Consider the following 23,020-nt stretch of genomic DNA (forward strand, 5'->3'; position numbering starts at 1 on the left):
ACAGGTACTCAAAATAAGATACGAAAGGCAAGATGGTATGGATCAAATGCTGTTGACATTCCCTCTCCAACTCTTAGGTCTTTTGTTGGGCTGAGTTTTATGCCACAAAGTTTTGTTTACTTTTGACTAATATTTTGGAACATAAAATGGATTGGTACTTGAAAGCTGAGGTGTTCACTAATCTAAATTTGAGAAGTATTGCATTAAAAGGATTTAGCTGTGATTTTGAGTGATCGCTTGGGGCCAATTTGATCATGAACACATATATGAATGCAGGCATAGGTGGTGGTAATCAAGATAACGCAGAATATTTTCTCTCTCTAGATATATATATATACATATACACACACACACACACATATATATATAATAATTAAAGTGAAAACTCAAAATATTTTGATTACCAAAAATAAATGTGAACCTCCATATGCCCAAAAAATTTGGTAGAAGATCCCAGAAGAAAGGAATCATTTATACATGGGATTATTGAATAAGACACACTATCTAGAGACTTTGATATAGATGTTACTGAAGGCTATGTGCTAAAAGGGAAAAAAGTGCAAATGTCAAAAGGGGCAAGGAGAACAGCACCTGTCCAAATGAACAAATGCATATGGCTTACGGAAAAAAGTAAAATATTATCCTCATTAAAAAGAAGTAATAATAAATCAAAGAGCCTCAGTCCTTCTCTAAGTATATGCAGTACGGATATTTGATAATCAAAAGAGTATCACTTTCTAGCATATGATTCATTTGTATGGAACTAGGTAAACATTTTTTTTTAATGTGCAGCAGAAGTCACCCATGGCATTAAATATACTTAAGTTATAAACGCTAGAGAACAATGTCAAGAACTGTGAAGATCCTATGATTATACACTGCTTGCAAGCTAGCAAAGTTAGCCTGCTACAGTTTCATGGATGCCACCACCAGAAGGCTCTAGACTTCTGAATAAGAGACAGTGTTTTCTTACTCAGATATGGCAGGCAGCACGAACTTCAGGTTTTCACCTGTTCCTCTTGTCCTTCAAATTCCAAAGAGACAATGAGGATAGGCCAAGGGTAGAGGCTGAGCACAGAGTGACACTCTATCCTGGCTGTGGAACCTCAAACCTAAGCCCAATCTTATAATGGGGTTGCTAGCAAACTTGCTCACCCTTTTGCCACCACCAGGGGAAGGAAGGTGAGTTATCTTCAGAACCTTGGACAGCAAGCAAATCTGCCCTCTGCCCTGCAGTAAAACAATTCCTATCTCCAACGTTGTTTGCTTACAAATATATCCTCAAAAAGGTGGTCCAAAACAAAAGCTGTCAATGCCTTTGCTCAGGGACATGAAAAAATGAAGAAATTCAAAAAAAAAATCATCTCCTCATTTCATATATTCTTTATGTTACTGTTTAACCAAATAATTCATTTTGGCTACTTTATTAAAGAGCCAAAAAAGAATACAGAAATTTCAACTTTTCCTTACAGAAGTAAAGTGGTGGCCTAGTTACTGCACTAAATAAATGTGTCCATATGCATTTTATTAAAAACACTTAATACGACATATATGAATAAAGCTTTAAGCTTTAACAGAACATTCACTTGAAGGACAAATGACTTTTTCAGAGGTACCTGCCAATGGTAGCTCGTGAGGTATCTAATGTTTTACAAACACTAGTCTTTTTTCAAGTCAAAGGTAAGTAACTTAGATTCAATTTATTAGCCAAGTATCAATATTCTTCATATAAATAAGCACTTTTTTAAACTTTGAGGAATAACCAATAAATGTAATTTTGTGTGTGTGTATATATATATTTAGTGCACAAGATGATTTGATATACATATAGATTGTAGAATGATTGCCAAAAGCATGATAATTAACATATCCATCATATCACATAGTTAAAATAGGCAACTCTTGGGTTTTTCATTTTAGATAAGCACTTAAAATTACACTCAACCTTCTAAAAGCATTTTTAAAAATAAAATTAAAATTTGGCATGAATTTGTTCCCCTGATAATGACTCTATATAAAATATTAAGGTCATAGGAAGGATAAACTTGTACAAAAACATAAACTTTTAAAGTTAGACTTTTTATTACTACTACTTTTTAGGAATAATTTAGTAATAATCAAATAAAAAGATGCAAAAACTTTTTTTTTCTGCTTTTTAGGGCCACACCTACAGCATATCGAGGTTCCCAGGCAAGGGGTCTAATCAGAGCTACAGCTTCCGTCCTAGGCCATAGCCACAGCGATGCAGGATCCGAGCCACGTCTGCGACCTACACCACAGCTCACGGCAACACCAGATCCTTAAGCCACTGAGCGACTTCATGGTTCCTAGTCAGATTTGTTTCTACTGCGTCACAAGGGGAACTCCCACAAAACCTTTTTAAATCAGTTTTTGTAGAAACAGTGCATGCACTGCTTCAGCTTAAAAACCTTTATTCTGACTATTTAAAATTGTAAGAAGATAAGGTTAAAGTTGTATACATGACCATACCTCTCCTAGAGCTTCGTATCTTTTCTGGTTCCATCTGTGCAAGTCTTCCCGGTAGTTAAAAACAAATGGTTCCCCAGTTTTTATGTGTCTTAATTGCCCCTCTAAAAGACAAACAAACAATATTGCCATGATTCAGTGTACATTTACAGTAATATGGACAGTATAATAACTAATGTTTAATAAAAATTAAAAGTGTCTTTCTCAGAACAGTTTCATTTCTTTCATTAGATTTTTTTTCCCTTCAAAAGTCCATATGATGCAAACATATAAAAGAGTACAAAAAAATGACCTCAAGTACCCAAATGCTATGTTTTGGTCCTTGTTTTTCTAATCCAAAACAAATTAACAATATTTGAGAACTGACAATGTATACTAGTTCTTGCTAAAGCCTTGAACATGGTCTCCATTCTTAAGTTTAGAGGCTTCCTGAGTAGTAAAAGCACAAATATTTAAAAATTAAGTAAGTTTCAGGAAAGTTAAACAAAAATGAAGTAAGTCAACAATGTAAATACTGCTACAGGCAATTCACACAGACAATAGAGTCTAAAAGGAGTTTGGAAAAAGGAAGGATCCCATGGGCTACAATAGGTTCGGAAGGTTTTGGTGAAATTTCTCAGCTAGGCCTTGAAATATGAGTAGGATTTCAAATGGAAATTGGAGAGAGAGAGTGAGCCAACACAGGTTTAGACTGTCAAATCAGACTCACACAACTCAGAGCTTTTACCAATAATTAGTAATTTTACTAATAATTTCAAGGGTACAAGCAAGCAATCAAGAGACACAGGTGAAGCAAGTAGTGGCCTGGAACAGCCTGGCCATGTTTTCCCAGGTCCTTTCTTCTCACTCTATGGTCCAGAAAAGGTGATGTATCTAGATGGGACATATGCATTCCCTTACACATCAGTGTGCATGTTTAGTTATAAAATACTTATATTTTATGTGCCAAAGAGTTGTACTGCTCATGGTCATTTTTCAGAGAAACATGTCTCTTATGTCCACACATTACAGGTTTAACTATAAGCAATTCCAAACCAGACATCCTACTCAAAGTATTCCATGGATACAGACTCTCCTCACAGCAGAATCTGTCTGATGTCTTCTTTCTTTCTCCGGAAATATTCCCCTGGTATTCAGGAGACAAATAGACCACAGGCCAACTGCTTTAAGCCCTTCCTTCCCTACCACTCAGACAACATAAACTGAACTTTGAAAAAAATGACAGCAAATTCAAATAATGGTAAACAACCCAGTTTAAAAGAAATAATAGAGTATTAAATCAAATAGTAAAATGAACATCAGAGAACACGTGGAATCATTAGCACAAGGCCCAAACTCCTGGGTTTAGACTTTATCCTAAGAGGAGTGAGACATAAGAAAGGCTTTAGGGGCAGAAGAGGGGCGTGATCAAGCTGAATGGAGTTACCAATATTTGATTTGTATCCAAGGAGGGCATGTAAGAGTGAAAAAGACTTGAAAAGAACTATGGCACCAAAAGTAAACCAAGGAAATATACAACTCTAATTAAAACGACCTCACTATTTTTATGTATCAATTTTACTACATATAAAATGGACATTTTTAATATACAAAATAAGGGCACCAAAAAGTAAACCCAGGAAATATACAACTCTAATTAAAACGACCTCACTATTTTTATGTATCAATTTTACTACATGTAAAATGGACATTTTTAATATACAAAATAACAAAATGAGGGCTACTTTTTATTTGTAAAGTTCTTTTAATACTCAATATGAGACACTGCACGGGATCACTCTAACACTCTTTTATGGTCAGATGATAAATTATAAGGTATATCTTTGTTTTTCTTTCTACAACAAGGAAGTTCCCACTGAGGATACCAACACAAGTAGATCTGCAAACCCACGCTTTCTTAGGATTTTGACTAAAGCAACCTTAAAGGTACGTAATAATGTGAAATACTGCTGCAGCTAAAATCTGAATAGTATTTTCTATGAGACTGCTGTGTGAAAAGGAAGTGACTTAACTAAACAGTGAGTTTAAAACAGACTATTTTGTATCTACATCTCAAAGAGGTTTAATTCTCCACCCATTTTGGATATAATAATTCGCATTAAGTGATAATGATTGTGACAGTTTAGGAAAAATGAGCCCTGTCAAAACAGACAACTATTAGCACTAGTATTCAAAGTGAAAAGAAGGTAGAGAGGCAAAGAAAGTAAGCATTCTTAACCAGAAAAGATATCTGGATCACTTATGTTATAGTTGTATTTGCAAAGTTGGTATTCCTCAAAGGCTGAGAAAATTTCTTCAGCATCTGTGAAAAGTCTGATTTAGGACATTTTAGTTTAGAATTCCCTAAAACAGGTTGTAAAGTTTAATGTGTACACCCAAATACATGTTATTCTAAAAAGTGTATCCATATATTTTATCAGATTGGTGATAAAGTCTAGGACCCAGAATAAACTAATAAATGGCCTAAAAGAATTAATAAATTGAAAGTATTTAGGACATTTTCTGGCTTGTAGTAAGAGTCCAAAAAATACCAGGTTTCATGGAAGACAAGATCCAAACTCAAACTGTTTGTTGCTGAGTCCAATTATTTTTTTGGTAATAAAAAAGCATGCTCCCTCATAATATTTCACCAGGGCATATGTGGAAAGTGGGTAAGGGGAAAGGGGGAAAAACCCTTTAACTTCATCTTCTAAAGCAAGAGTATCTGAGCTGGGCGTCATACAATACCACCAACTGGAGAATGGCTAAATAGGCATTTTAAACACAAAGAGTAATGGAAAAGGTACAGTGATTTGAAAGAACAATTTATCAGTCTGATTAGGGTAAAAAGAATCTCCTACCCTTTGTTCCTTTTTTTTTTTTTTGCTTTTTTTTTTTTGCTTTTTTTTTTTTTTTTGCTTAGCATGAACTCTGAATCTAAATTCTTTTTTTTAACCCAACTAAGAACTTTAAAATCCTTTAGAAAAATAAAGACCCTTCCTCAGTCAGGTAATGAAAGTTTCAGTTCAAAGCCTTCATAAAAGCATTTTGTTTTTATTTTGTTTTTTGCTTTTTTTTTTTTTTTTTTTTAGGGCCACACATAGCATATGGAGACTGCCAGGATAGGTGTCGAATTGGAGCTGTGGCGGCAGGCCTACACCAAAGCCCCCGCAATGGCAGATCAGAGCCGTTTCTGCAACCTACACCACAGTTCACAGCAATGCCTCATCCTTAACCCACTGAGCAAAGCCAGGGATCAAATCTGCATCTAGTCAGATTCATTTCTGCTCAGCCACAATGGGAACTCCTCATGAGAGTTTTTGTATTATAAATCCTGAAAAAGAAGTCCTTAAAGATGCTAGGTTAGAACTGCCCTTTTTAAACCCTCATATACTGTTGGTGGGAATCACTATGGAAAATAGTATGGAGGTTCCTCAGAAAACTTTATATACAACTACCACATGGTCCAACAATCCCACTCCCTGGCATGTATCCAGAAAAAAAAACTAAAATTCAAAAAGATACATGCACCCCTATGTTCACTGCATCACTATTAACAATAGCCAGTTCATGGATGCAACCTAAACGTCCACCAACGGATCAATGAATTAAGATGTGGTACACATATACAATGGAATACTACTCAACCATAAAAAAGAACAAAATAATGCCATCCTCAGCAACATGGATGCAGCCAGAGGTTCTCATACCAAGTGAAGTAAATCAGTTCCTTTGTGGCACAGTGGGTTAAGGATCCTGCATTGCCACAACTGTGACACTGGTTTGATTCCTGGTCCAGGAACTTCCATATGCTGGAGGTATGGCCAAAAAACAAAAACAAAAAAAGAATTGCCCTTTTAGGGGTTTAATACTGAGACCTGGTTTCTTTGTTTCAAATTCTCACCTCTTAGAAAAAAATACTCACCATTAACCCTGAATTCAACCCTGAACTGTATCATGCTAACAATAAGATCCATAAAAGTGATATCCTCCCCCTGAAATGCAAGCATTTTTCTCTCACACTGTTAGTTGATGTTTATGCAAGACAATGTCCAGGATATTTAAAAAAATAAATGATATATGTGTGCAAGGATATGTATGCACTTAAGTGTAAGTACATGGAAGGGCACATGTGTGTGCAAAGGTGTGTGCAAGGATATGTATGCACTCAAGTGTAAGTACATGGAAGGGCACGTGTGTGTGCAAGGGTGTACAAATGTAAGAAAAGATGTATGTGTGTGATTTTATCTGATAAGAAAGTAAGAGATAAAAGTGTACTGCTTCTTTGTTTTTCACTCCCTTTAAGAATGTTCAAGGAAGATGAAAGACAGACTTCAGTGAAAACTGATGTCCTCTATCCATAAAGCAAACAGAGTACTATGGTATGAAGTAGCTCCACACCACCAACACAATCCCCCATTCCTGTTCTAAAAGAAGGATCTGTTTACAGTTTCAAAGGAGCAGAGGCAATGTTAGTCTCGGTGCTCTTTTGACTCTGTTCATTAAATTCCAAAGAAAATTTTAAAAAACACAATATTACAACTTATACTTACTTTGCCGTAAGATATCCTTTAATAAAAAACATGAATATTAGTATCAGAAAAGATATCAAAGTTTCTAATAGCTTCTATTTATACTCACTTAATATTCTAGTACACAACAGCTGTCACTTTAAGTCCAACAGCTATACTTGATATTGTAAAGGGATATTACTAACAATGATGACAGAACACCAATTCAGTTGATGCAAAGCAACAAACAGAAAGCTGCAATTCAAATACTATGCTACCTGGCCTGTAATAACATTACCCTTCAAGGATTTCAATGTTATTAATCCAATGATTCATGATTCTTTGTTCTAGAAACATCCTTGCAATCTATAGTATGTTCTTTCAAATCCGAAGTGAAAAGCTTATTTTATTCAGAACTTAACAAATTTTACAATAAGGATGTTGCCTTAAAAAATCATGGTACTGAGTAGCATGCTTTAAAATACCATCATAGATAATTATTGCTAGACACTTCATTTTCAATAATGTGAAATAGTAGCATCTTTCTATATAATTTAATTGGGAGTTCCAACTGGATACAAAGGAGTTGAACACTCAAAACTGAAAATACAAAAGCTGAATCAAATTCATGTCTGTTGGTTTAAGTGATTTGACAACTTTGGGAAATTATTACTTGGTTCTTTTGTTTTACAGAAGAATTTTATCATGAAAGGACAAAATATCATTTCTAAAAAGAAACACATAAAATATTTTCTAGCTGGAAAATAAGAGCAGCAAATAATATCTACACTATGATTCTATTAGTACTGTTAAAGAAATCTTGCATATAGCATATAACACTTACTTTCATTGAAAGCATATTCAAATCCTTCCAAGGTATCAGGGAAATCAAGAGGTGGTTCATCTTTTTTCATTAGTTCATCCAAATCTATCCTAGATAATAAATCTATAAAAGAAATGACATGAAATTTACTTATATTCATTTTCATAATTAATAACAAAGATTATATTTTAAATTATTTTAAGTATTCTTTTGTTTTATTAGATTACTTTTCATGTGTTGCCTTAACTGATAAGATTATTAAGTTTTGAAGTTCCCAAAGTGCTATATTATGATGATGTATAGAATCAACACAACATAAGCACTTTCAAAAGCATAACTCTCAAAACAATCACAACTCAGATCCTATGGACCACTATGGTAAATTATTAACTTCTTCCCTTCAAAATATATAGTTATTATTCTATATCTTATGAACTGCCTATCATTTAAAAAATTACAGATATTAATATGACTTTTAAAAGGTTACTCAATCTTACATATAAATGAAATCACTGCTTATGAATGAGGGTGTTTTAAAACCTAAATAATGGTAATATAGCATACAATTCTAATTTTAGAGAGGAAAACCACAATTTTTTCTTCAGCTCATATGATACTCTATAATTTAAAAAAAAAACCTATCAACAAGGTTTTTAGACATTCTATCTTTGAATCATTTTAGACTTACAGAAAAGTTGAAAGAAAGTACAGCGTCTGTATACACTTAAACCAGTTTCTCCTATGGTTAACATCCTACCTTAGCACACACGGCACATTTGTCAAAATGAAGAAACAAAACTGGTGCATTACTGTTAACTAGGCCCAGATAGTATTCATCAGTTTTTTCATTAATGTCTATATTCTTTTCTAAGATTAGACCAGAACACCATGCTGCATGTCAGTGTCATAACATGAGTCTCATTTTTTATTTTTTGAGCATTTCCTTATTATTTTCTGTTACTATAAGGTGCTGCAGGTTTGTCTTGTAGTTTCCCTGCCCCAGTCCTAGAATTAGTATTTAATGACATCTTTTGGGCTATTATGGTACATGACAAAAATTCCCACTGTACGTCATCTCAGTGTCATATGGAGACTCAGCAAAATAAAAGATAAACTTCAAATTTATGCAGTTCTCCAAATATGTGTGTGTTTAAAGTTTATGGGGAGTTCCCGTCGTGGCGCAGTGGTTAACGAATCCGACTAGGAACCATGAGGTTGTGGGTTCGGTCCCTGCCCTTGCTCAGTGGGTTAATGATCCGGTGTTGCCATGAGCTGTGGTGTAGGTTGCAGACGCGGCTCGGATCCCACATTGCTGTGGCTCTGGCGTAGGCTGGTGGCTACAGCACCGATTCGACCCCTAGCCTGGGAACCTCCATATGCCGCAGGAGCGGCCCAAAGAAATAGCAAAAAGACAAAAAAAAAAAAAAAGTTTATATTTGAAATTTTTTTCATTCTAACTCGCGTTCCTAAAGAGAAAAAGCTTCTAGAATATATAGTATAGCAAACCAGTCTCCTTCCCCCAGCCCCTTTTTTTTAAACAAAAGATACAACAAATTCATCTGTACAGATCATAAAAATACGCTAGAGGAAAAAAGAGCTTGTCTACCTCAAGTCTCTTGTCTCTCTCTGTAGGACACAGAGATAAGACATCAAAAAAAATTGTAAAAAAAAGTCACTCTAAAACTCTTCAAACTGCTACCTCAAATAAACCTCAGCGCACACAAAAATATACCATTTTCAACATGCAAATATTAAAAAAAATTCTGTAAATTCCCTAGTAAAGTTAAAAAAAAAAAAAGTCACATAGCATGCCTACTGGGCTAAAGAGATAGATGCTGATAAATTTCTGATTCATTATTAAAGTTCAGAACAACATGCAAATCTTTGCAGAGTAAAATAGATTTTTAATGTAAAAAATTGGCTTGAAGATTCTCACTTCTCTCCTTCCAGTGAATTAAATTTCTTTACTTCACAGTCAACTTCAGCAGTTTAAAACTTAGAAACCTTTTCATCAGACACCACACAAAAACCATCTAATATATAAGCAGCTGTGTTATGTCTAAAATTCATTTTCTCTTTCTATCAGCACAGATCATAAATGTCACCTAACATCTATGCAACATTTTAAAGAGTTCACATACTTTACATCATCTGACCATCATCACAGACCTATGAAACAGTAGCACATTATCATCTTCACTGTCTTTGAGACAAGGAAATAAACTCAGAGAGGTAAAATGGCTTGTCCGAAATTAGACCTTAATGGAATGGGATTAATAAGATAAATGTATTTCCCAATACCTAACTCAGTACTCTTTCAAAATCCCCATACTGCTATTCTGTGTCATCACCTCTACAACAGTTCACTCCTTCTCTTCATTACCTTATAAAAAGAATTAACTTCTGAATTTAGAAATAGGTCTTTGCTTTGACCAAAATGTTCCTTTGAATGATAAAATGAACAACTAAACAAATATGCATCCCTCAAACTTCTCTGTCAACTAGAGAACTACATAGAGATTTTTTTAAATTTCATTAGCATAGAGAAGACATGTAGAAAGAAAGTGTCAGAAATTATTTTTCTGCTTTGTAAAAGGAAAGCAATGCTGTATAGCTTCAGTTTACACAAAGACTGGGTTTCAAAGGCAGTGAATTAGGCAAAAATCAAGTATAATATAACATTTTCATTGAAAAAAGTCCCTTCAACCACCTATAAAACACAGTACAACCAAATCCTTATAACCTAATATATATCAGATGTGAGACAACTGTTTTTTTTCTAAAACACATCTTTGGTGATTAAAATGATTTAGCAACTAGAATTCTACACTTCACCTAAGCATATGCAATAACTGGATAAAAATATCATTTAATACCCAAAAGAGCTGAAAACAAAGACTCAGATATTTGTACACCCATGTTGACAGCAGCATTATTTACAATAGCCAAAAGGTGGAAGTGACCAAAGTTTCCATTGACAGATGAATGGTGTGATGGTAATTTTATGTGCCAACCTGACTGGTTGCCCAGATATTTGGTTAAACATTATTCTGAGTGTGTCTGTGAAGGTGTTTCTGGATGATATTAACATTTAAAACTGTAGACTGAGAAAAGCACATTGCTCCCACCCCTACCTCCAATACGGAGGAACCTCATCTGATCCACTGAAAGCCTGAAGAGAACAAAAAACCTAAGTAAGACAGAGTTCCCACTCTCTGCAGGACTGTCTCCAAGCTAGGACACCAGTCTTCTCCTGCCTTCACAGCACAGGTTCTAAGGATACTGGAGCAAATCCCTGATACCCACTGCAGGTAATTATTCTCCTTTTGAGAAATACCTCTTAGCCTGTTACTGGGCCTAAGCAGAGACTGAATACTTAACCATGGGCTACCAACTTACCAGGTGACCTTAGCTGCCTATCCTGAAGTAGGTATTAACTTACCCACCAAGTTATAAAGTTGAGTGTATACAGCAGCACTTCATTATCACATGGAAGTGGCATGTATGTAACTAGGACTCAGGAGGCCTTGAGGACAAAAGTAATTTATGTGTAGTAGTGGCCCAAACACCTATTGCTCTCCACTCCTACTACACTGCCTCTATGCATCAGCATGCACCTAAGGCCTTATCAACTGAAAGAAGAAGAGAAAACTCGAGTCTGGTTTATAGATGGTTCTACATGATAGTCACACCACCCAAAAATAGACAGCTGAAGCATTAGAGCCCCTTTTGGGGATACCCCTAAATGACAGCAGTGCAGCGGGCTGTTTCTTTGGAAAGAGACTCATGGGCTGTACCAATCGTTCTGCTGGATAGTCAGGGACTTGGAAGGAACATGACTAGAAAATTGGTGACAAAGATATTTAGGGAAAAGGTATGTGGATGGACCTCCCTGAATGAGAAAAGATGTGAAGATATTTGTGTCCCCAGTGACTGCATAGGATGATTCATTCTGAGGACATCATTCAGCCTCGTTCCACAGCCAACCCTGTCATCACCCAATGACTTCAAGGGAAAAGTGGCCATAGTGGCAGGGATGGCGGTCATATGTGGGCCCAGCAATAGGAATGTCCACTCACTCATCAAAGCCAACTTTGCTATAGTTATGGCTGAGTGTCCAACTTGCCAGCAAAAGAGACCAAAGCTTAGTCCCCAACATCACACCATTCCCTGGGGTAATCAGCCAGCTACTTGGCAGGAGGTTAAATACATTGCCTCACTTTCCTCATGAAAGGGGCAGCATTTTGTTCTTATTGGAATAGACACTTTCTCTGATATAGATATGCCTTCCCTATACTCAATGCTTCTGCCAAAGGTACTATCCGTAGACTTACAGAATACAACATGGTATTCCAAATAGCATTGTTTCTGGTTAGGAAACTCACATCACAGCAAAAGAAGTGTGGCAATGGGCCCATGCCCATGGACTTCACTGGTCTTATTATGCTTCCCACAATCTTGAAGCAGCTAGCCTGACAGAATGGTGAAATGGCTTTCAAAAACTCAGTTATAGTGCCAGCTGGGTGGTGGAACCTTGCAGGGGTGGAGCAAGATTCCCCTAGAAGGCTGTATATACTCTGAATTAGCATCCGATATATAGTGCTATTTCTCCCATAGCCAGAATTCACACGTCTAGAAATTATGACCTGAAAATGGGGGTGGCACCACTTACTATTACCCCTAGTGAACACAGAAAGAATGTCCATTCTTATTCTTATTCAAAATAGTTTTGGAAGGCTTAGACAGTGCAAAAAAGCAATATTAGAAAGGAAGAAATAAAACTGTCCAGTTAGCAAACAACACAATGATCTACATGGAACATTCCAAGGAACCTACAAAAAAACCAAACAAACTGAGAATTAATAAGTAACTTCAGCAAAGTCACAGAATATCAGCACACAAAACTTGACTATATTTTCATAAATTATCGGTAAACACATGACAGCAGAAATTAAAAATACAACACCATTTCATAATCACTCTTAAAATTATAAGTATGAATCTAATAACAAACGTAAGACATATGATGAAAATTGCAAAGTGTCAATGAAGGAAATCAAAGACACCAATAAATGAGAGACAGTCCATGTTCATGGACTGGAAACCTCAGTATAGTCAAGATATCAATCCTCTTCACATTAATCTATAGGTTTAAATGCAATTCCTAACAAAATCTCAGTAAATTATTTTTTGTACTTATAGATAATTTTATTCTAAAATTTACAGAGAAAGGCAAAGGACCTAGAACAGCCAAACAATTTCGAATAAGAATGGAGTGGGAAGAATCATTCTAATCAATTTTAAGACTTAATATTAGTTCAGTCCTCAAGAGTGTGGATTGGAGAAGACATAGACACAGATACAGGAAACAAAATGGAGGACCCCAAAACAAGCCTGTCCAAATAAGTCCAATTTATTTTTGACAAAGATGAAGAAGTAATTGAATTATGGAAAGATGTCTCTTTCACAAACAGTGCTGGTGTGATTTGACATCAATAGGCAAAAAAAAAAAACAAAAAACAAAACCCTTTTCCTAAATCTCCTACCTTACATAAAAATTAACTCAAAATGCATCATTAAATGTAAAATCTAAAACTATAAAATTTTAGAAAAAAACATAAAATATCTTCAGAAAGCAGGGCTAAACAAAGAGTTCCTAGACATGACACCGAAGGCACAATCCATAAAAGAAAAAAAAACAACTGATAAATAGGACTGTTTTAGGAATATAAAGTTTTATTTATTTTGTCAATGTGTTCTAAAATACACTCTACTATGCATTTGAAATTTTATCTTCTAATAATTTCAATTTGACTGCTTCATTAATCATTACATGCTCATGTGTGCTAAGCATTCTTATTCCTATTGTACCAATGAAGAAAAAGATTCAGAGAAGTTAAGCAATTTGTTAATAGCAAGTGGGAAATCCTGAGTTTGAATCCACATAGTTCTATCTTTAGACTCTATTCATACTCTTTTAACATCACTGTACTACCTCTAAAATCCAGGAAATCAATCTAAACTTTTATATACTGCTTGTAGAAATACATATTAGAACCACAACTTGAGAGATTAAATTTCATATTATCAAGTAGGGATGAAGATGCACAAAAGCTATCTAGGTAGAAACCCAGTGAGTCCATTTAGATGGAAACACACATTCCTTGTCCTCTTTCCTAAATTAACCATTATTCTGAGTGTACTTGTGATTCCCAGCAGCATACATACATGTAGCAAAACCTTCTATAGAGTTGTCTATAACTGTCTCCAATTCCTCTCTTCCCACTGTCTTCTGAAGTTCCCCTATACAACTTTCATTTCCATCAATTCACTGAAACACTTTCTGTGAAGATTATCAAATCCAAAAGTAAATTCTCAGTCCTCATCTAACCTGCTTTATGATTATAACAAATTAAGTATTCCCATTTTCTTCAGTAGGTATTGAGGATCTCTCTCTTGCTCCTAGTTCTCAGTCTGTCTTAACTAGTATGATTTTCATCCTCTTCTGCTGGTTCTTCCTCAACTTCCTGACCCTAAGGTCAAGACCCCCCAGGGTTCAATCTGCAGACCTTTTCTCTTTCTAGCTACAGTGACATCCCTCGTAATCTCAATTAGGACCATGACTTTATTTATTTATTTATTTTTTTTGTCTTTTTGCTATTTCTTGGGCTGCTCCCGCGGCATATGGAGGTTCCCAGGCTAGGGGTTGAATCGGAGCTGTAGCTACTGGCCTATGCCAGAGCCACAGCAACGTGGGATTCGAGCCGCGTCTGCAACCTACACCACAGCTCACGGCAACGCCGGATCATTAACCCACTGAGCAAGGGCAGGGACGGAACCCGCAACCTCATGGTTCCTCGTCGGATTCGTTAACCACTGCGCCACAACGGGAACTCCAGGACCATGACTTTAATCATTATCTCTTTGTAACGATTCCCAAAACTTTTACCTCCAACCCAAATGCTATCCCAAACTCCACACTCAACTTCTCCAGATGTTTAAGTGGCATTTCAGCTTAACATTTAATATATCTAAAACCTAACTCTTACTTCCCAACACTGCCACCATAACCCGCTTTTCCCATACTTTTCTTAATCTAATTAATGGCACCCAAATTCACAAAAGAAGTCTAAGGCAAATTCCTTTTTATGGAGAGCTTCTCATAAAATACCCCTAGTGCCAATGACATGAAAACAGAATACAGAATTAGGCAGATCATTATCCTAACCTAGTATGACATTTCAAACAACAAAAATATGGTAAGAGCACTAGTGTTGACTCAAGAGACCTTTAGTGTTAGTTTTATCATTAAATACATGACCTTGAATAAGAGAGGCATTAAGAAATCTTACAGCTGCAAAATTACATGATTCTATGATTTATTTACTTAATACATACTACATCTCAGACACTGAGGTTGTTGCTGTAAGGGATACATTTACAAACAGATTAAATACTGACATTCTTATTTTAGAATTGAAATGAATATACAGTCACCTAAATATTCCTATACCTTCATTAGGCGCAATGAAAATATCCTGCAAAAGCAAATTAAGTATGTACCTTTGAGTGCTGTTGTCTTTTCTTTTTCATCTGGACCTCCCTGCTGGATTTGTGCCATGCTTATCCAAATTGGCAACAAAATTAAAGAGCTCAAGCAAATAGACATCAATCTTCAGAAGATAGTCTAGAATGAATGAAAGCAATAAATTAAGCTCTACTCGATCCTATCTGCTCCAAGAGAATGTCCTAGATCCTCCCAGTTGGGATTAATCTCTCTATCCTGATTTCCCACTGCACTTTGTTGATGCCTATACCACAGTACATATCATAGATAGCTTGCCTTGCCTTATAGTTATTTATGTATTTGTCTGGGTCAGCTAACAGATTACAAGTCCCAGGATAGAGGTATCAAGTTTTTGTCATCTTGATGTCTTTCATATCACCAAACGAAATACGTTATACATACAGAAACTAACGTTACTGAATTGAATGTAGCTAAATTTACTATTTAGGCTCAGTACTCTATCATCTAATGTTTTCTAAAACATCTCCATCAAATTTTTTAAAAAACGAAATTTCTTTTAAAATAAACTGTAAGCATGTGTCATGTACAAGTTCTGAATGTTTTCCTTCTGAAACACGCAGGCAGAAGGGGAAAAATACATGAATTATCTTTAGTGTAATTCAAAATACAACTTTAAGAGGAAAAAAAATTAGCCCTTTTAAAAAAGAAAAGGGCTTTTGTCTGGAGTGTCTGGAAGCCATAAATGGCACTCCAGTAAATATAACATAAAATTACAATTTATTAAAATCTAATTCTGCTCTTCTTTGGCCAAAAGGATGGCATTTAAACTATAAATAGTTTCTCCCAGGGTGCCCACAAACAGGAAACAAACCAAAAAACCCCACTATTTCTCAAGTTTAAAAAAAAAAAATGCAACTCATACAATGGAGAAAACTAAAGTAAAATAAACTAATCAATCCATAACTGTTAATGAAATTACACAAAAACTGTGATAAACAAGATTGAATATCTCTCTAATTTACTTACTACTCAAAAAGCAAACTTGAGTTTCCACTCAGAGGAATATTTTACAAATATCTTTAAAAACTGAGGCATATTTATAATCAGCAGAGTACAGCAGAAAATGCTTAAAAATAATAATAATACTGAAAATAATATTTTTAAGCTATGAATGTTCCAATGCTGTCCTAATCTAAATTCTAACCGTAGGTGGGGTAGTATAAGAAGAAGGACCCTCTGGCTCTACCACCACAAAGCCATATGCTCTTGACGAATTATTTAACTTCTCTGGGCCCCACTTTCCGCATTTGTAAAGTGGAAATGATAACGCTTCCCTCACAGTGTTACAGTCAGGTTAAATGCAAAACATTTAGTATAGTGCCTGATGCACAATTAAGTACCCAATATATGTTGGTTTATATATATATATATTTTATTGTTGTAAATGTATCCTAGCTTCACCACTTAATAGCTCTGTGGCCAAGGAAAAGTCACTTAATATTCGAAATCTTCATTTTCCTCATTTATAAAATATAGCTCATATAACAGTGATTGAGAACCAATATTATAGAAGGTTTATAGCTGATTATTACTATTGGTAGCAGGATTATTGCTTCTCAGTAATGTGAGGTTTCCTAAGCTACAAACAGCTAGAATATGAGATTATTTTTGACTGGGAAAGCATTTTCACTTAGTATGAAACAGTTATTTTTCTTCCCTGATCAGGTAACTCAAAACTCTGTAAATTCACTTATACCTTTGCCAATTCAGTGTTCTTCTAAACATAAGCTGTTAGGTTATTTTTCACTGGCTTCAAATTGTCTAACTTCTAAGTGGAATAACTTATATGATTATTTCATTATGATTGTTTCACTGAAGGTAAAATTATAAAATAGTTTGATGCTAGATTCATTTTTCAGATTAACATTTCAAAATTCTGGGGATCTAATATAACAGCATGTTGACTGTAGTTAACAATATTGTGTTGTATAGTTAAAAGCTGCTAAGAGAGTATAACTTAAAAGTTCTTACCACACACAAAGTAACTATGTGAGGTGACACATATGTTAACTAACCTTATTGTGGTCATTTTGCAATATGTACACAAGTCAAATCATCACATTATGTCTTAAATGTACATAATGTTATATGTTATATATTACATCTCAATAAATCTTGAAACAAATGCTTTAAGTACTATACCATGTTCAATAACTCATTCCCCGTTTAGACTTTTATCTCGCTGAGGATAGGTATCATCTCTGTCCCTAGCACAAAGTCTGGTACATTTGGAGCTCAATGGATATTTGTCAAACTCACAAATAAATGAGTAAAAGGCAGAGGGGAAAAAAAATACAATTCACACGTTAGAGTATCATTTTCAAGACTCCCAAGATCAAATACTAATTAGTAATCATCATGCTTATGTTACATGAAACAACCTAAAAACAAACACCGCAATCCACTGAAGCGGTGATATGTAAGTTAGGAGACTACTAATCACTATCTTTGACCCTAAACCTTATAGGAGCAGATGCAAATCAGGTAAGAATGAAGCAAAAGCAATTTGTTTATCGCTTTCTTATTCACTGTTAGATTTTTATCCTCTCAAGTTATTTTCCTTGGCTGTGGCACAGCTGGTAAAACTAAATCAGGAATATTATAAATTCTCAATTTAGTTTTCCTAATAAATATTCAGAGTTATAACCTGCATGACCACAGATAAATATACTACTGAAAATGCAGGCAGCAAGCTGTTTGATACATTTGAGATATATATATATATATATATATATATATATATATATATATTAATATGTGCACTCAACATAGTTTATTCAGTATTATCTGATGGAGGTTAGGTTATAGGGAATAAAGCGGTGGAAGGTTTTTACTGATGTGAATTGGGACACAGTTGACATGTTGTATACTTCATGATAACCACTGCTGTTTAAATATGGTTTCCTAGAAATGGTTACAGTATAAACTAGATTCAAAACATCTCGGATTACGCTTTCATTCTGTGAACTACACAAAGCAATTATCGTATCTTTTTCCCTTCTACGATTTCAACAGAGAATCCACTATGCATAAATAAAGCCATAAATAACTTGTCATGTGTAATATTTACCAGTCAGTATTTCAGAACATGAAACAGCAGAGTATTTATTTGCCCTGTTTGCTCAAAATATGGCATGAGCACTTACGAAAATACACAGAAGCCTTAGTTTCCTACATTTGTTTGTTTGAGGCAGGTATTAAAAAGGAAACTAGACACAGATGATTTTGCAAGAGAAGGCCTTTCTATCTCACATTCTGAATTGTAATGATCAAAGTACAAAATATATCACAGGACAATTAAAACTGGATTAAGTCCCTTGGGACTACTGGATCTGCTTTGGTCCAAAGAATCTATGCTAAGTCAGGCTCTGGAAACCCAGTTCACACGAGACTACTCACAACCAAAAACACAGTAAATGTATCGGTACCAGAGATTTATGAAATGCCAAAAGATCTACCCAAATTACACTTTAAAAATACATGGTACTCAGAAGTTGCTCATCAGCAAAGGTTACTTCTTAATAATCCTGGACAATTTATAGTTCTGAGACAACACTGTGAAAAAAAGTATGTTTTGGAGTGTGTGTGTGTGAGAGACAGAGAGAGAGACAGAAAGAGAGAGAGAGAGAGAGAGAGAGAGAGAGAGAGAGAGAGAGAGAGAGAGAGAGAGAATGCACGCACGCACAGAGTGATGGGCCCTAGGGAAGAGACTAGAGAAGAATAAGGGCGTCAGGCTGGAGCAGACATGGAAGACAAAGCCCAGGGTAATGTGGACTCTCAGTGCCTAGATAATGGTGGCTTCTGCAGAGAATGTAATATGTCTTTGGATCAAGGTTTACCTCAGAGTACAAATACTTTGTTCCAATTCACACACCTCTAAAATATCTCCTTAGTTTCTCAAGCAAGATGATGTAATAGGTTTGGAATGAGAAATCCAGGATATTAACCTCAATTCCAGTACCTAATAGCCGAGTGATTTTGAGAAAGTAACAATTTCTTTAACCTAATAATGGGAATAAAAAAGAAAATAGCACTTCCCTTCACAGGATGAGTATGAAGATTATACAAAAGAATGTAGACAAAAACATTTTACAAACTATCAATTACACTATAAATATCAATAATTCACACAATATCAAAAATAATTTGGCTCCAATTACTACCCTAAAATTCCAAAATGATATCCTTTTTTTTGTCTTTTTTACCATTTCTTGGGCTGCTCCTGCGGCATATGGAGGATCCCAGGCTAGGGGTTTAATTGGAGCTGTAGCCGCTGGCCTATGCCAGAGCCACAGCAACGATGGATCTGAGCCGCGTCTGCAGCCTACACCACAGCTCACGGCAACACTGGATCATTAACCCACTGAGCAAGGGCAGGGATCGAACCTGCAACCTCATGGTTCCTAGTCGGATTCGTTAACCACTGCGCCACGACGGGAACTCCCAAAATGATATCCTTATCAGTCTAGCTTGTAGGGATGTGAAACTTTCGATGTGCATCATTTGGATGAATTCTTAGAATAAACAATAAAGCCTCATAATAAATACTTGTTATGTTGACTTGAGTTTCTAAGGCTATAATGAACATAACCATAATGGAATTTAAATTAATTTTTAATATAGTTTGTTTATATTATTTTTCAATCTTATTAAAATGTATGCCTGGAAAAGTTCAAGTACGTAAATTCCACCTTCATTTAAGATTAAAGTTGTATCCAAAGAAGAACACTATTCTAACTATCTCCTAAATGCATATCTAAGTCATAAAGTGACCAAGTCCTTTCACTTCCATTATCTTATTAGGTCATTTTCAACTGGTTGGTAGAGTTAAACCACTCAACCTCAACTAGGAAAACAATTCCAGTTTCTTTATTGTATAGTAGGTTTTCATTCTCCTGTAGAAATTTATATTAGTAGAAGGTATTACAATTTTGAGATTGGGCAAGCTGGCAGAAGTTAATTTGCATATACACAGACAAAAAGTGTTCACCAAAATTGTTTCAGTCTATTTGGTTTGATATTTAGAATTAAGTTTGATAAAAATCACCTCCGTCACAATGGAATATGCCTCAGCCATAAAAAAGAATGGAATATTGTCATTTGCTGCAACATGGATGGGCCAACAGAATATTATACTTAGTGAACCAAATTAGACAGAGAAAGACAAATATTATATGATATCACTTATTCATTGAACCTAAAAAATAAAACAAATGAATCTATATACAAAACAGAAACAGACTCACAGACATAGAAAACAAATTTATGGTTACTAAAGGGGAAAGAGAAGGAGGAATAGATAAACTAGGAGTATGGGATTAAGAGACACAAACTATTAAACATAAAATAAATAAGCAACAAGGATTTACTGTGAACCATATTCAATATCTTGTCATAACTTTTAATGGAAATAATCTGAAAAAATACATATAACTGAATCACTCTGCTGCACAACTGAAACTAACACAATATTGTAAATCAATTATACTTCAATACAAACATTTTTAAATAAATCAAGAAAAAATAATCCTTTGGCATTCCCATCATGGTTCAGTAGTTAACAAATCCAACTAGGAACCATGAGGATGCGGGTTTGATCCCTGGCCTCACTCAGCGGGTTAAGGATCTGGCATTGCCTTGAGCTGTGGTGTAGGTCCCAGACTCAGCTCGGATCTCACATTACTGGGGCTCTGGTGTAGGCCAGTGGCTACAGCTCTGATTAGACCCCTAGCCTGGGAACCTCCATATGCCGAGGGTGTGGTCCTCAAAAAGACAAAAAAGACCACCCCCCCCAAAAAAATCCTTAAACTAGAAATGAATTGAAACAAATAAACTAAACATCAAGTTTGTTGCACAACTAAAAAAAAATAAAAATTACTCCCTATCATTCTGCAGAGTACTTGGTAAATCAAGCACCTAAAAGAAAGAGTCAAAAGTTAAGGGACATCACAGAGATTTTAAAAGAAACTAATATTGTACTACTGTGCCTTTTTAACAGGTTCCCAGGTAGTCATCTAGTTAGGTATTATGTTGCTTTTCAGCTGGAAAAAGATAGAAACTCAAACAAGGCTAGAATGAAAACCTTGGAATGTCTGCAATACAATGCTAAAATTGAACCTAAGAAATTAAACACGGCTAAGACAATTTTTTAGATAGTTCTCAATTCTGAAGCCCCTCAAAAGAAAAAATAATTTACGTAAACTTTTATGAAGTTTTAATAATATGGAGCATAAACAGCAGAACTATGTCAGAGAACAAAATAATTCTCAAAAAGGAGGTATGCTCAGAATTTTAGAAGAACATGGGCTGGGGTTTGGGATGGAAATGTAAAATTAGGTTGTGATGATGGTAGCACAGCTATCAATATAATAAAATTCATTGAATTAAAAAAGACATTAATAAAACAACTAGGAAAATTTGAACACTGATACTGTTACACGGTTGTTTTAAAAAAAAGAAACAATCAATATTAAAGTTATGTAACTCTATGTAATCAATTATCTCTGGTTTTACAAGTTGTAAAACAGTGATTAAGGAAGTGCTATTTCTGTTTCCTTAATTTGTAGTACAGAAAGTAATGATTTGCAAAAATGTTACTTATGAGACAAGACACATGATCAAAGTAACAGCATTCCTTCAGTATGTGTGTATATTATCAAACTGTGATGTTCAGCTTTTGGGAAAAAAAATAAAATTTCACATTTGAAATTCAGAAAAAAAAAAGAGAAATAGACTCATATAGAAAACAAACTTATGGTCTAAAGGGGAAAGAAAGGGAAGGACAAAAAGAATCTGAGATTAACAGATACACACTACTATATATAAAATAAACATCAGGGTCCTACTGTATAGCACAGGGAACTATATTTGATATCTTGTAATAACCTATAATAAAAAGAATCTGAAAAAGAATATATATGCATAATATACATAGTACATGTTATACAACATATACGTGTGTATATATATATACAACTGAATCACTTTGCTGTACACCTCAATCATTGTAAATCAACTATATTCAAGAGAAAAAAAAGGGAGTTCCAGTCATGGCACAGCAGAAAGGAACTCAACTAGCAGCCATGAAGATGCAGGTTCAATCCCTGGTCTTTCTCAGTGGGTCAAGGATCTTGCGTTGCTCTGAGCTATGGTGTAGGTTGCAGATGCACCTCGGATCTGGCCTGGCTGTGGCTGTGGCTGTGGCTATGGCTGGCAGCTGTAGCTTCGATTCAACCCTTAGCCTGGGAACTTAACATATGCTACGGGTGGACCTCTATAAAAAAAAAAAAAAAAAAAAAAAAAGGAAAAAAATTAGGAAAAAAAGTGTCAAACAGTATGTTTTATATGGACCAAATTAAATGTCATTAGCTACTTAAGAGACTAATTCTACGGTAAATGTAAATGATAAAATATCACTAATATTATATAATGTGCATAACTTCAGGCCAAACTGACCAAGCAGAAACTATCTTCATAAGATTTAAAAGTAGTTAATACCATGAAATTACAGTAATAACATATTCACAATGACTGAATCAAATTTTCTCATTCCATAAATACTCTTACTACCATCTCGAGCTCAACTTTGTGAACTCAAGGTTCAATCTAAATTTTAAAACACAATATTCATAT

General features: G+C 35.0%; 1 protein-coding gene across 10 annotated transcripts in view; it reads right to left on the reverse strand.

Annotated features, from left to right (window-relative positions):
- Nucleotides 1–23,020, reverse strand: part of FAM172A (family with sequence similarity 172 member A) — a 415,825-nt gene that overhangs the window by 370,146 nt on the left and 22,659 nt on the right. For 5 of the 10 annotated variants that reach the window (XM_013994983.2, XM_021085391.1, XM_021085388.1 and 2 more), the window contains 3 exons: nt 15,364–15,487; nt 7,822–7,923; nt 2,491–2,591 (listed from right to left, as the gene is read on the reverse strand). In XM_013994983.2, the coding sequence (XP_013850437.2) occupies nt 2,491–2,591; nt 7,822–7,923; nt 15,364–15,469 (309 nt within the window). In that variant the 5' untranslated portion in view covers nt 15,470–15,487. Of the gene's footprint in view, nt 1–2,490; nt 2,592–7,821; nt 7,924–15,363; nt 15,488–23,020 lie in introns of those variants that run through there. The other 5 variants (XM_013994986.2, XM_021085393.1, XM_021085392.1 and 2 more) reach the window with 3 other exon arrangements.

Source organism: Sus scrofa, chromosome 2, assembly GCF_000003025.6.
Source record: "Sus scrofa isolate TJ Tabasco breed Duroc chromosome 2, Sscrofa11.1, whole genome shotgun sequence".
NCBI lineage: Eukaryota > Metazoa > Chordata > Mammalia > Artiodactyla > Suidae > Sus > Sus scrofa.